The sequence below is a fragment of the Camelus ferus genome, chromosome 17 (assembly GCF_009834535.1).
Source record: "Camelus ferus isolate YT-003-E chromosome 17, BCGSAC_Cfer_1.0, whole genome shotgun sequence".
Lineage (NCBI taxonomy): Eukaryota > Metazoa > Chordata > Mammalia > Artiodactyla > Camelidae > Camelus > Camelus ferus.
The window spans coordinates 10,417,591-10,432,374 of NC_045712.1; the positions used below are offsets into that span (position 1 = coordinate 10,417,591).

At 41.1% G+C, this 14,784-nt stretch overlaps 1 protein-coding gene across 2 annotated transcripts in view; it reads left to right on the forward strand.

The window, feature by feature from the left end:
• The first annotated feature begins 4,365 nt into the window (after positions 1-4,365).
• Positions 4,366-14,784, forward strand: part of EOGT (EGF domain specific O-linked N-acetylglucosamine transferase) — a 31,847-nt gene continuing 21,428 nt past the window's right edge. The window contains exons 1-8 of one of the 2 annotated variants that reach the window (XM_032458110.1): positions 4,367-5,101; positions 5,890-6,135; positions 6,741-6,797; positions 8,513-8,736; positions 9,851-9,951; positions 10,537-10,645; positions 12,954-13,048; positions 13,398-13,502. In XM_032458110.1, the coding sequence (XP_032314001.1) occupies positions 8,527-8,736; positions 9,851-9,951; positions 10,537-10,645; positions 12,954-13,048; positions 13,398-13,502 (620 nt within the window). In that variant the 5' untranslated portion in view covers positions 4,367-5,101; positions 5,890-6,135; positions 6,741-6,797; positions 8,513-8,526. Of the gene's footprint in view, positions 5,102-5,889; positions 6,136-6,740; positions 6,798-8,512; positions 8,737-9,850; positions 9,952-10,536; positions 10,646-12,953; positions 13,049-13,397; positions 13,503-14,784 lie in introns of both variants that reach the window. The other variant, XM_032458111.1, reaches the window with a different exon arrangement.

A 14,784-nucleotide genomic window follows, 5' to 3' on the forward strand; every position in this document is an offset into this window, starting at 1 on the left:
TATTTAGAAAATAGCCACAAGAAAAAATAGAAAATGACTGTAGGTATTATATCTTGTTCATTTGCCTAGTATATATATATATATACATGTATGTATTAATGTATCATAATTTTTCATTTTCACTTAGTCTAATTTCCCCAGTTCTATTCAGCTTTAAACTATAACAACTTTAATTTCATATTTTGTAAAGGGCTAAAAGTATGATTTAAACTACAGATTGATACTATATTTTAATTCTAAATGAAAGCTAATGTAAATAATAAGCATGGATCTGATTTGAATAAAGATTTTGAAATAGTAATAATGTATTTCCTTTTTAACATAATTTAGAGTGGTCAGTACCAATGAGTGAAGATAGTTTTGTTTTTGGAAGATAATATGATTTGTAAAACTTTGGAATTCATATTTTACGAAAATGAGGATAAGCCCAAATTTTCTGAGTTGTATTACTAAGAGTTTTACTAGTATTAAATATAGTTTTTCTAGTAACAATATATTTTTGGAGAACATAATTCTAAGAATTTACTTCTTGTAACTAACTGGTGTAGTTACTGTAGGGCTGATCTGTGTCTTTTTAAAGTCTTAAACAGTATTAGGATATTCGTCTAAAAATCTTAAAAAACATTTTTGTACTCAAATGGTAACAGAGAAAATAAGTTATCCTCCATTCATAAGTTACCCTGAGTTCATATTGCTACTACTGCTGAACCCTGCAACTTTGATCCTCCAAAGTACTTTTAAGCCATTGCCTTTCCAACATACCCATTTAACTTTTAGCAAATCAAGATCCTTTAACAAGATAGAATAGAAATCAAATGTATCTTAATACTTACATACTTTTTCTAAAAACAAACAAAACTTCACAATGCTTCAGTAATCCAAAATTGTGATACAGAGAATTTACTCTTAGTGCTGTCCAGAATTTCTTCCCCATACTGACCTACTCCCAGATAAGTTAAACTTCATTTTCAGTCCTCCAATAATACTAAGAAAGGACTGATGGGAGGTTTTTCTGTTTGCTCAACTTTAAACTCTTCTTTTTCAGGTAGTGATGGGCAGAGCATGGCTGAGGTGTTCCTTTCAGTTTTATACAATGCCATGCTCATTTGTTTCTTTTGAAATTATAATCTTAAGTTTTACAAGTACATATTGTCTTTAAAAATCTGAGGTCATAGGTGATAATAGGAGACACAGTGTTTACTTTGGTATTGTTTAAGAATTCACTTACATAGGATCATAATCACTTTTCCACAGTTCTGAAATCTAGAAAGCTCTGAAAACCAAAAAAGAACTTTATAAGTTTGTTGTCAAATCTGCTTTGTTGGTAAAGCCTGACCTTTACTGACATGGGGCTATTATAGTGTGAGTATTCATATATTTTGTTGTATTTTGTGTGAGATTATGGGGTGCTGACCCAGAGTACATTGAGGGTGGTAGGTTAAAATGGTATGCATATCTTATGCTATTAAAATATCGGGAACACATATGGTCCCAAGGATTTTGGGAAAGGGATTATATATCTGCACTTTATCTTCAGATCAGCCTTTTAAAGTTGATACCATTATCATCTCCATGTTTAAAATGAAGAAGTTTTAAGTAATTGCTCAAGGTCATATGGCAAATAAGTGGCAAAGTTGAGATTCTAATTTGTGCAGTTTGGCTCCAGAGTTCATTTCTGAACCAATAAGTATACAATGCTGTTCCTCTTACTGTTTTTCTATAAAACCTTAAGCATGTAGATCAACTGTAGCATAAGATCAAATTTAGTCAAAATTTGCTTTGCTTAAACTTTAATACCTTTGTGAATAATGGTTTAAGCAGTTGGATATAACAGAGAACCAATAAGCTATATTCTGCTGATAGTTGAGCATTTTAACACTGTGAGCTATCCAAAATGCCCAGTATATGAGTGGCAAATTTGTAATGCAGTGATACAATTATGATTATACAAAAGGTGAAGGTTACATAAATAAAAGACAGCAGATAATGAATCCCAATATACTTATTAAGGTTTGCTCTTTAACAGTGTTTCTGGTCCATTTTGTTACATTTATACTTCACTTGTGTCTCCTCTCAACTGACTATTCTGAAGCAAATTTCAGACATACGACTTGATTATCTAAGTCTGAAATGTTTCTGTTAAAAGTAACTTTACCTCATCAACTATTTGGTTACTTGCATCATAATTTATATAGGAAAGACAGGATAAATATGCTTGATTCTTTTCCCTTTTTTTTTAACCAGTTTTCACAATTAGAGTTGGTTCCTTTCTGTCATCAAAAATGAACGAGGTTTTTAACTTGCGTATTTGGTCAGTTAGATTCTTTAGAATATAATATTTAAATACATTTGTGCTAGAATCCATTAAAGTTACCCTGTTGATGCTTTATTCTTTGAGCCTTCTCAAATTGGTTCCTGAGTCCTTTTGATATGACTCTCATAGACTTTGATTGCTTCCTTGCTTTCTCAGGTAAGATCTTTTAGGTTCTTCTTGTACATTTCCTGTCCCATATCTATGATCATTTTTCTGTGAGTATCCCAAATTATCCATTTTTCTATGGAACCCATTTCCTTAAAAGTGAAAATGGTTTGCAGAGATCACAGTCTGGGCACGAGGAATGCTTCTTGCTATATGGTTAGTTGTTTCTAGGTCTCTTCAGTGGATGATGGAGGTTTTTTTTTTTTTTTTTAAAGGATGAAATATATTGTTACTTCATACTGTTACCTCTATTTCAAATTTGTAACTATAGGATTTTTATATAACTTCACCGGTCTTATACCTATATTGCATGTCAAAAATTTCAGCTTCAAAGATACCATCTTAATTACTCCTGTTTGGTTTATTCGAACCAACATTGCCACCAATAATTTGGCTTCTGAAAACAGTTCATGATTTCTTGAAATTCTTTTAGTAGTGAAGGTACGTCCCACCAGGATGCACAAATTCTGTTTCAAAATCACTTGGGATAGTTCCTCTGTTGTGTTATATATGTCACAACTGGATAGCACTTAGATTCCTTTAGTTTCATTTTACTTTCAATTTTCAAGGATTACTCTTTTTTTAGTTTAATTTTGTTTTATAATGTAAAATATTTACATGATTCTAAAGTCACATCTGTATAATGTATATTCAGAGAAGTTATCTTCTTTGTCCCCTATACCTGTATTCCCTCCTTCTCCCTATAGGTAATCATTTTAATGTTGTTATTCTATTTGTAAATAACAATTTATATACAAAATACATACATATGTTCCCTTTCCTCGATAAAGGATAGCATATTACACATTTTTTCTACTGTGCTTTTTCCACTCTATAATATATCCTGCAGTATACAGAGATATTTCTCGATCCTTTTTTTTTTTTGCACCTGCATAGCTCTACATTGTGTGAATATATCATAGTTATTTCATCAGTCTCCTGTTAATAGACATTTGAGTTTATTTTAACAGCAATCTGAAGAAAGTTTAAAACTAAATTTTAACATTGGTATCTTGGGAGGGAGATTCTATGTTAAGAATGGCTGTTACAGTACTCTAGAACTCAATCTTACGTTCTTAAAGCCCCATCACATCTTGTCTCCTCTGAGTCTGAATGACCACAACTTAACATTTAGCCATTTAAAAATAGTACCATGTGTACCTCGCAACAATTCGATTGGTTTGTATGCCCTTGCAATGAGATCAGACTATTTTTAGAAGCCATTCTCATATATTGTTCTCATGGTTTTTTTTTTTAATATATGTGTATATCTTCCTTGCATTATCAAGCAGTGGCAAACCAGCTTGTGCAAATTATTAAATGACTACAATTCATTGTGAATAAACTAACAGGAAAGCTACATTTCCTGTACATGACAAAAATAGGTTGGTGGCAAGTAAGCTGAGAAAGCACTTTTAAAAATTCCTGTCCTTATTGGCAAAGGGTGGGCACAGTATGAAATAATAGAGCACTAGTTCCTTTAGAGGCAGTCTTTTACATAAACGAGTTAATACTAGAAAATGCTTTAGAATAATGCCTGGTACATGTCAAATACCATGTGTTTTTGCATTGTTATTATTTGAAAAAAAAAAAAAGTCCAGATAACATTCCTGATTTATCAGGTTACTAATGGAACTCGTAACAATTCTCGTAACAGTATCTTAAAGTATTTTAAAAGCATGTAGCCTTTGGAAACAATCTGTTGTGTCTTCTAATCATCATAGTACTTAATACTGGTGATTTATGTGTCTGAGCGTAAGTTTATTTTGATGATACCAACTTGCACTTCATCAGTTCAAGTTGAATCAGTATTTAATGCTCCCTCTCCAATGCTCTGTACCATACAGCATACAGTATGAACCGAGAACGCCAAGAGTAGAAGTGGGAGATAGGCGTTCAAATAATTCTGATAAGATAGTAAAAATAAGCAATTATAATTCAAATAATTATAGATAATAAAGATAAAAATCAAACTCCACAAAGTAGCGTTTGAGCTTCGTTCGTTTTCGGACAGTTATGGAGAGAGGGAAGAATGCTACAATATAATGCGCAAGGACTCCAAAGAACCCTCACCACTAGTAAGTGCCGCCAAGGACGTTCGGGTCCCACGTAATGAAAGTTAGGGCGGCAACTTCTGTCCTAATTAAGAAAACCGTAAAAATCTGTCTCAGTGCAACGCAGTCAGAATGAAGAAGGTGAGTTGGGCTTTCCACCCAACCTGTCCCAGTGTCCTTTAAGGGCCTTATCGCTTTCTCCCAAGGGGGACAGTCTAGCCTCTGAAGTCCCGCTCGTCCCTCTGGCTCTGCCGGGGTCGCTGGCTCAGAGGCTCCGGTCCCAGCGGAAGAGCGCAGGGAACAGCAGACGGTGCCCCTCCCGCCGCGTCCCCGCGGGCCCCGCGCGCCGCCCGGCCGGCCTCTCCCCGGCTGCTGACCCGGCCGCCCCTGTGCGGGCGGGGGCCCGCCTCCCCGCGCTGGCTGGCCTAGGTGTCCCGGCGGCTCCCGGGCGCCCCCTGGCCCGGCTCCGACGCCGAAGGTTTCCGGTGAGCGGCAGCCGCCGGTTATGACGACTCCCTCCTCCCGAGCAGCTGCCGCCTCCTCCGTAGCCCGGCTCCCCCGGCTCCAGGTGGGACTCGCCCCGCGCCCCGCGGAGCCTTCACCCGCGGCCCCGTCTCTGCCGCGGCCGGGCTGCTCGCCTCTCTGGGCCGGGCGCGGCGGGCGCTTCTGCCCGCTCCCGGCGTGGCTTCCCGGCGTGCTGGCGCCTCTCCCCCGGTCCGCCTGCGCCTTCCCATCGCGGCGGGCCGAGGAGGCGGGCGTGCGGAAGCCGCCCCTGGCCGCGAGCGCCCGGCCCCTTCACGGTGCCTGCAGCGGCGCGCAGGACTCCCGGGCGCCGGCGGGGCGCGGGGCGGGATGCGGGGTCCCCGGCCTGCGCCGCCTTGACCGGGTTTCCCAGATCGGGGCGGAGCGGCTCTCCAGACCCCTCCCAGGAGCGCGGGCGACCCCGGCGCCGGGAGGGGGTGCGGTGCAGGGTGGCGGGCGGACCCCGGGGATCTCCGCGCCCGGAACCCCAGCGCGGCAGCGTGGCCGCGGAAGGGCGCTCGCCGCTGACCCCGCCGCCCTGGTTCCACTGACGTTCTAGCGGACAGCTGGTGGACCTCACCTGGGCATCTCAGGCAGCCAGGCCCTTATTCACCCCCTGCCTTGTACCGACCGTGAGACTTCTAGCACTAGTTGGGGCGAGTCGTTTAGAAGGGTCTCAGATGCGTTTAACTTTTCATCTGTCCACCACCTTCTTTAAACTTTCCCAAGCTCTGTCACAGAGCGTCGCCCCATCTCTCCCACTGTGGCCCTATCAGCCGAGGTTTCACCTCTCATCATCTTTCAGGCTTTTTCCTTTTTCCTTCCCCTTCTTAGGCCTGTGGCAATCCAGTCAAGGGAAGCGGAGGGAGCCAGCTGTTTTGTGCTGAAGGAAAAAGTAGCTCAGCCGCTAAAGCTTCCATCCGCTGGAGAAGTGCGCCCGCCCATCCCTGGGGGCTGTCTTTGCAAGAGGACTCTACACCCGAAAGGCTCTTTGCCAGGCCCTGGGGTTGTGGTTTCATGCACCAGCAGTCACCGCCTTCTAGTTTATACAAGTGGATACGTGCCCTCTGCAAATGCCAGGTTTCTGATCTGAGTCTTTAGATTTTTCCCTTGACCTAAGCGTTATTCCGTCTCCATGGATCAGTGGGTTTAGTTATGGTTAGAGCTCAGCCGAGGGCAGTGGACTTGGATAACCAAAGATCAGAACTTGGTCAAGGCAATGGCCTTACTAATGGGAGGCATGCGCCAAAGGACCGGCCATTCTGCTGGCTGGACCTGAAGGCTCGGGTTGTAGTAAGGCCCGCGGAGCTGTGTGATTCAATGAGTCCGATTACTATGGTGAGAACCAGGCAGATTGCTCCCGGGAATGTTTTATCTGCTGAGTGTCCTGTTGGCCTGTACCAGCTGGTGCCTGTATAAAGTGGACCATCTCCTTCCTGCTCCCTGTTAAACTCTGGACTGTTAAGTTACTGTGTTGAGCGTGGTACCTGCAGCCTTAAGCCAAAGAAAGGGCACGTGAGCCAGGCCTTCTGCTTAGGGCTTATCTCACTAAATGCCAAGCTCCCTGCTTACAGGTTATCTCATTAAATGATCTTCTCTCTTAATATGTCCTTTAATTCAAAATATCACCTGGATGTGAAAGTCTACCTTGGCATCCTTTTAAGGTAATGTTTCATTTCTGACAGGTTTTGGAGACCTGAAACATCACAACAGCTTCTGGGGAGGTTCTGAGGATTAAGGAGGTAAATATTTTCATTATAAATGGAGTCACTGTTTCTATGTATGTATTTTTAAATTTTGTGTAATTGCTATCAACTCACCATTAGGTCAAAGTCCCAAGTGAAAATATTAATTCAGATCACCTTTATAACAGGTAACAGAGCCACCTGAAAGAACCACTTTATTTACCACTCCAGAGGGGAAAGGGATTTCTTCCTGGTCTCCCCACTGTTCAGTTACGATTCCCTTGGCCTTGGAACTTGAGGCCTGATTGAACATAGTAAAGGGTCCCATCTTCATTGCCCAGAGTCAATGAAGATTGATACTGAATGTTAGGTTTTCCAGTGTGTCCCAGCGACAGCAGACCTTGATGGGGAGCAGCTAATGTGAACTAGGGCCCTCTCATCTGCTCGAAAAAGCACTTTAAAAAAAATAGAGCAAAGAAACCACTAAAGTGAACCCCAAATGCCATAATTATTATCTATGAAATATAAGCAAAATCTGGTCTAAGAGATTTAATCCTCCTGGGGTGAGTTAGAAATAGATAGAAATGCTGTAAGGCTTGTGACCATTACCTCCGTTCATGATACAAAGGCAGGGCTGGGAGTGTTTAAGGGCACAGCCTCGGAGGCAGACTCCCTGGATTTCACTCCTGGCGTTTTCTTAGCCTTAGTTATTACTGTCATAGATTGTTATTATACCCACTAGACGGTAAGCTTCACAAGGGCTCGGAGTTTGGTTTCTGACTGCATGTTCCTTGCTGTGTCTTGTACTTAGAAGAGTACCTGGCCCGTGGTATAGTCTCACAAGCTGTCGTGATTGTTAGTTTTGATTCAACAGGCACACACTTGCTTGAAACCATTGCACTTCCTTTCTTCCCTCTCCCTGGCATGTTTTCCTTGCTCCTCATCATGCAGACCTTAGGTCAAATGTTACGTAGCACCCTGCACCCCCTCCCACATGGCTTTAAAGTTTTATTTAATGAACATTGAACATAGCATTTAATGTGCCAGGTACATCTGGACACCTTACCAGTATTTAACTCACAACAGCCCTATGAGGAAAGTTTCTTCTGATTTCCATTTTACAGACGGAAAGGCTGAGGCACAGAAAGGTAAAATAACTTGCTCAAGGTCATAGAGTTTAGGAAGCTGCAGCGAGGTTCAGTCTTCGGTGGTCTCACTTCAAAGTCCATACGCTTAACCGGCACACTGTGTTGTCTGTCTATTACTTTACTTATTCGGGTATCCTATCAATGTCTGCCCCCCATCTTTGTCAATAAAGTTTTCCTAGGATACAGCCACTGCATTCCTCTAGCATAGCTATGGCTGCTTTCCTGACAAAGGCTCTGTTGAGTTGTTGCCACAGAGATTGTTTGGCCTACGAAGCCAAAAAAATTTTACTACTTGGCCCTTTCCAGAAAAGGTTTTGCCGGCCCCCTGGTTTATTTGATTCACAGCCCTTGTCATCATCTGAAGTCGTTTATTCATCTGATTACTTGTCTATTGCGCTAGGTGGGAAGCTCCACGAGGACAGGGGTCTCTCCTGTTTTGTTTACACCTGTCTCCCTGCTCCTAACGCCGTGCCTGGCGTAGAACAGGTACACAGTCAATGTCTGTTGACTACAGGACCATTATGCAGTGAAGTAGCAAAGTTCGTCGTGATTGTGCTTAGCCCTTGGCTCCTCTGACATTTAAAGGCTATGTCTTAATGAGGATGTTTTCCACTTGACCCTTAGGTTTGGCGGTTGCTATGTTAATGCTGCTGGTCTTCGGAGTGCTGCTTCATGAGGTCCCGCTGAGTGGCCAAGACAAGGCTCCTTCCCAGGCCGATGGCATTCCAGGCTCACCTCTCTTTAACTATGCCAGCCTCCGCCTGCCTGAAGAGCACATGCCCTTCTTTTTGCACAATAACAGGCACATTGCCACGGTCTGTGGGAAAGACTCGCATTGTCCTTATAAGGTAAATACTACTTCTACCCTTCTTGTATATTTTTCAAAGGATGCAGTTAAGGCCGGATGACTAGTTCTGTTTTATAACTCAAACGTGAAAGTAGACTTCTAGCTCTTGGTTTTAACTGTGGGTCCATCAATGTTTGTATTTCATCTAATACTTCCAAGTGACTCAGCTTTGCTTAGAATTATGTCCTGCTCCCAAGAGTGAGATTTAAAATTGAAATCACTAGTAAAATAAACAGACAGCCTACAGCATGTGTATACTCTGTCAGTGAAGTAAGTTAGATTTGATGCAGAGAAGAATAACCAGTTAAAAGTAACTAAAGAATTTCACACCTCTTCTTTCTTAAACTGCACTTAAGAGGGTCTCTTAGCACTTGATTTCGGTAATAACACCTCTGCCTCTGTCTCCACATAATTAAGAGTGTTACTGCGGCTATCCTCTTGTTTTAGAGTTGTTGGAAAGGTTTCAAGTTGGAGCCCATTAAGACATCTCACGAGGCCTCAGAGATCAAAGCTGGGGGTTGGGAGGCTTTTCCTTTCCCATGGTGCTGGCACAGGAAGCATGTGGAGGAACAGAGCTGGGAATCCGACTGGCTCGGCCCCTGGGGCCTTGCAGAACAGCATTCTGAGCAACCTGGCCAGCAGCAGCTGTGGGTCCCCCAAGGGCTGCTGAGCTGTGGCATTTTCTGTGGTCTCAGCTGATCTGGATTGATGAGTAAAGTTGCTGATCCAGTCAATTTAGCTGTGATACTGTAGGTGATAGAAATTCCCATTTTTATGATACTAGGGACTGATTATAGAATCAGTTTACTCACTGGTTTCATTAAAGCACTTCAAGAAATTCCAATTCAAGTGGTCAGTGGTAGTCTAGGGAAAGCTCAGGCTTTTGTTTGGGGGACACACATGGTGAGGGGCAGTGGCGATTAAGGACAGTTGTCATTAAGAACCTGGAGACTGCTTCTCTTAGAATTTACTTATTTCTGTTACATGAGTACATAGTGTAAAATGTAAAAGTGGAAGTTCTAGGAAGATGTGTTTTCTTCATGGAAAAATCTAACAGTCCTCTCTAAATGTTGGAAGAAGGTAGACCACCTAAACATACACTTCTTATGTTCCAGAAACACTTAGAAAACTTAAACTACTGCTGGGGTTATGAGAAATCCTGCAAACCAGAGTTTAGGTTTGGTTACCCTGTTTGCACCTACGTCGACATGGGATGGTAAGTTTCCAGATGGAATACCTCCTCCCCCGTACTTAGTCTCCTTTCTCTGCAGTGTATGCTGATGACTCTTTTGGTATTAGATAGTAATTCCTTTAGCTACTAAATTTGCTTACCCAGACATAAGTTCAACTTGACTGTCTCCCACTGGGACAGGAATATCTCTGATTTCCTCTGCCAGAGGGAGAAAACAGAAAACATTTTCCCCCAACATATGCTAAGAAGATAAATGGATGGTTTCCCCTTGATTCCAGAGAAGAGAGTTAAATATAATCAATATTTCCAATACATGCAGGGTAAATGGGTAAAGAAAATACAGTAATTAACAGATCATCGTCTTCAGTTCCAGATGATCCCAACTTTATACATTTCCATTGCGTATTTTTATTATAGGGGAGTAAACCTGTAAATCAGTTATTTTGGTAAGTTCAGGTAGTGAGGAATAGGTTTTTGAAAATTATGATAGTTTACTTCGAAAAATTAAAGTCATGACAGACTTCTAGCAACTTAATCTTTAGAAAGAAAATTCCAGGTCCAGAAAAAGTAAAAAGATAAATGTCACAGAATTTTTTTGTTTGCAAATAGGACGGACACTCTTGAATCAGCCCAGGACATATTCTGGAGGCAAGCTGACTTTGGATATGCTGGAGAGCGGCTGGAGGAACTCCATGTGCTCTGCCAGCCCGAGGAAACGGTGGGTGTTTAGCCCCTTCACAAATGAACATGTTTATTTAAAATACCCACAGTGGTTAGGTTGTAATGTAAAAACAAGATACTGGCACTATGAAAGGAATCCCTCACTCTCAAACATTTACTAGCCTGGTATTTTATTTAACTTCCAAAACCAAGTTGGTCTGTTTCAGTTGGAAGCCATGTCCTTATTTTCACACTTACATCAGATGGTCATATTTTGAGGCAGTTAAACGTTTTCTAGGTTTAGAATGTTTCCCCCAGCATATGCTAAAGAAGATAAGTTGATAAATTACATCTTATAAATTCCCTTGAAAGTAGTTTCAGACAGATGATACACCCCCCCCCCCCCACTGTGCTGCTCTGTGTCTGTTTAGCCCTTCACAGTTTGCAAAAAGCTTTTCTATATGTTAGCTGCTCTGATTCTCACAGTGTAGCAGATACGCAGAGCACATATAACGGAAAGAAGAGGAAAACGGAGTCCTCAGAGAAGTTAAGCAACCTCTCCAAGACCACACAGCTACTAAGTAGAATTATACACCTAGAATGAAAATGCAGATTTTTTTTTTCTGTGTGCCTTCAGCCATACCACATTGCTCTCAGTGGGTAAGGCAAACACACTGACAGGAAGCAGTTTTGGAGGAGTAAGTAGGAGAGCAGGCTCCAGACTGCCGGGTTCAAATCTTGATTAGTGGACAGGGAACCCAACCTTTTGGTGTTTCAATTTCTCTTGCTTTACAGCCATGTCTGTTTTACAGCTTGTGGTAAAGCTGAAATGAGATTCTGGATTAAAAAATACTCCGTGTAGGGCTGGGCTCCCAGCAAAGGGCTCAGTGATCGTTTTAAAGGCCTAGAGAGTTGTAAGCATTTATGATTAAGGTCCATGCCTCTCTAACCCAGTGTTCCTAAGCCCCGCCCAAGCGGCTGACATGTCAGGGGTCTCTGTCATCTCCAGGCAATCCAGGAAATCAAAAAAAAAAAAAAAAAAGTTTAATTTGCTTGCACTTAAAAACAGACTTTGTGTTCTATAGCGCTTTTTTTGGGGGGGAGGGGTCACATAGTAGAACTTTAAGTGATTCTAGCCAGGCAGCTGATCCTGAAGGTTGGGAGGCATGGCATTAACCTGCACTGCTGCAAGTGTCTTTAAAAGACGTTGCTTTATAGTTTGACTGGAGTCTAATGAAAGGGCAGGGAAAAGCCATAACACCACCTTGCACATCTCTTCCAAAGTGGTTTGTAGAATGCCTTCCTGGCCAAGATCTGTTTTGCATATGTTTCGTGCTATCAGACTGTGATCCCCTTACCAACTGCAGATTCCCAGACACCACGCGGCTCAAGATTAATGGCCATGAAGGGTCACTGGGTGTTATGGGAAAAACAACAAAATGGCATTTAAATTTATAAATACAGTCCAGAGCAGATAAAGGTTTCTGAGGCTATCCCTCTCTTACCATAATCCAGATTGGTGGAAGTAGAGACAAGCTCCGCTGGTTGACTCATCAACTCTTTCACATGAGTGATTTAGAAAACACTTTACGTCAGTCCTTGACGTCCTTTACGCCAGTCCCGGTCGTCTTTTACGTCAGTCCCGGCCCATTATGTCAGTTCCAGACGTCCTTTACGTTAGCGGCTGATGTCATTTACGTCAATCGCTGTCTTACGTTACGTCAGTTTCGGTCGTCCGTTACGTCAGTCCCAGGCGTCCTTTACGACGGTACTAGATGTCCTTTATGTCAGTTCTTGACGTCCTTTACAGCAGCCGCTGACGTTCGTACGTTAGTCCTAGACGTCCTTTATGTCAGTGATTTAGGAAGTGTACGGAGAGTGTTTCTCAACCCTCTCGTGTTACTGTTGAGAGAGACTCCCACAAGTGTTAAGATTTGCAGAAAGTACTTATTCAAGTTGGAAAATTGCAGTTTCTGTCTTGCATATTAATGTTTCTTATGTGCGCATTCTTCCTCGTTTGCTTTGTCTCCTCTTTGGAAGATGCTTTTTCACGTGGCTGTGGGGATAGCGAGAGTTCTGAATGCTGTTTGTTTGTTTTCCAAGACGATGAAATGAACCACAAATGCCCCTCTTGGCTCTTTAAAGTAACTTGAAAGTGTGTAAATTGGCAAAAGTATGCTTGGCCAAGGTCTGCTGGAGAGAAGAATCCTTCAGCAGAAGCAGTCACTGGGAAGCCTTCTTCATCACATTGTGCGGTTGGAACCCGAAGGGAGCATGCTGTCAGCATGATGTCTTGCAAGTCCGGATGTGTCCTCAAAGTGTTAATACCCGAAGTTATTTTTTCTTGTTTCTCAACCTTATTTCAGAATGACTCAAGTCTTGTGTGTTCCCGTTACCTTCAGTACTGCAGAGCAACCAATCTCTACCTTGATTTAAGAAACATCAAGAGAAACCACGACAGGTACTTAAGTGATTGATGTTAAAATCTGGTGGAAACTGTGAAATATTTTCAGGTCCAGAAATATGCCTTGATTTGCCTCCTAATATTGTGGTGATGAGATTGGGTAATGGGTGGAATCCACATTGGCCACATTGGCCATTAACCAGTTGATCATTCTGAAACTAGGTTATGGGTACATCAGATTCCTTATACCATTCTGCTACTTTTGTATACGTTTGAAATAGTCTATTATAAACAGTTACCTTCTAATAAAAAACTGATTTGGGAAATTGGTAAACCCCTTCAGTGACAACTCATGTGCCTGAGTCATGAAAAAAATTTCTCAACTTAATTTTTTGTTTTCCACCAGATTTAAGGAAGATTTTTTCCAGAGTGGGGAAATCGGAGGACACTGTAAACTTGACATTCGTATGTTGATGTCTGAAGGTCAGCGCAAAAGCCCTCTGCAGTCTTGGTAAGATTTTTTTTTTAACTGTATTTCTGAAATATTTGCCTTTATTTTAGGTTCTTGCAGATTTTGGTAGGGACTCTCAAATGGAAAATGTTATTTCATTTGTAGATAATTTGGCATGAGCTTCTGGGGAATGGTGTCTCCAGAGTGAATCATGAGTTGTATCTGAGATATATACATCTGTGTAAATTATTAGAAAGTATAATCTAGTACTTACTGTTTAATAATGAAAGGAAAAATTTTCAAGATGAATTTTTATTAACTTCTCATAATTGCTGCATGTGTTTAAAAAATACACATTTATTAAAGTATATAACAAGCCTATAGAGAAATCTAATACCGTTTGGATTATGAAAAAGTGAACTCACTTGAATAATTTTTATCTGGGTCAGAAATAGACCTTCATCAGCACCCCAGACTCCCTCCCAGTCACAGCCCCCACCCTTCTTTCCAAAGGCAAACACTATCCTGATTTTAAGCACCTTTGATAAACTGTTTGAACTTTGTATAAAATTGGGTAACACATTTTGATTTAAAATAGTTTATTATTAAACTAGTTCTATCAAGAAATTTACCATTTCTAGAAATTAAGGACTTAAGGTACTTTAAAAAGCTTTTCATTTTAAAATAATTTGAGATTTGTGGAAGTGTAGGAACAGTTTAAAAATGGTGCATGAAATTTAAAAATAGTTCAAGAAATTTCCATCGTACCTTTACCCTAGATTTCTCTAATGATAACATCTTACATAACCATAGCACAGTGATCAAACCCAGGAAACTGACATTGCTACAATGTTATTAACAACACATTTGAATTTTATTAATTCTTATTTGCATTGTTTTTTTTGGAGGGATAGTTCTATAAAATTTATATCATATGTTTAGGTATATGTAACCACTATCATAATCAGGATTCAGAACTGTTCTATAATCCTAGGAGCTGTCATGTTCCCCTTTATAGTCACATAGAACGCTCCTATGTAATGTTTTTTTTTTCCTTTTTATTGAGGTGTAGTTAGTATACGGTATTTTATAAGTTTCACGTGTATAACATAGTGATTCACAATTTTTAAAGGTTCTCCATTCATAATTATTATAAAATACTGGCTATATTCCCTGTGTTGTACAATATGTCCTTGTAGCTTATTTATTTTATATCTAATAGTTTGTACTTCTTAAACCCCCACCTATATTTTGCCCCTTCCCCTTCCCTCTCCCCACTGGAAACCGCTAGTTTGTTCTCTATATCTGTGGGTCTATTTCTTTTTTTGTTTTGTTTTATTTT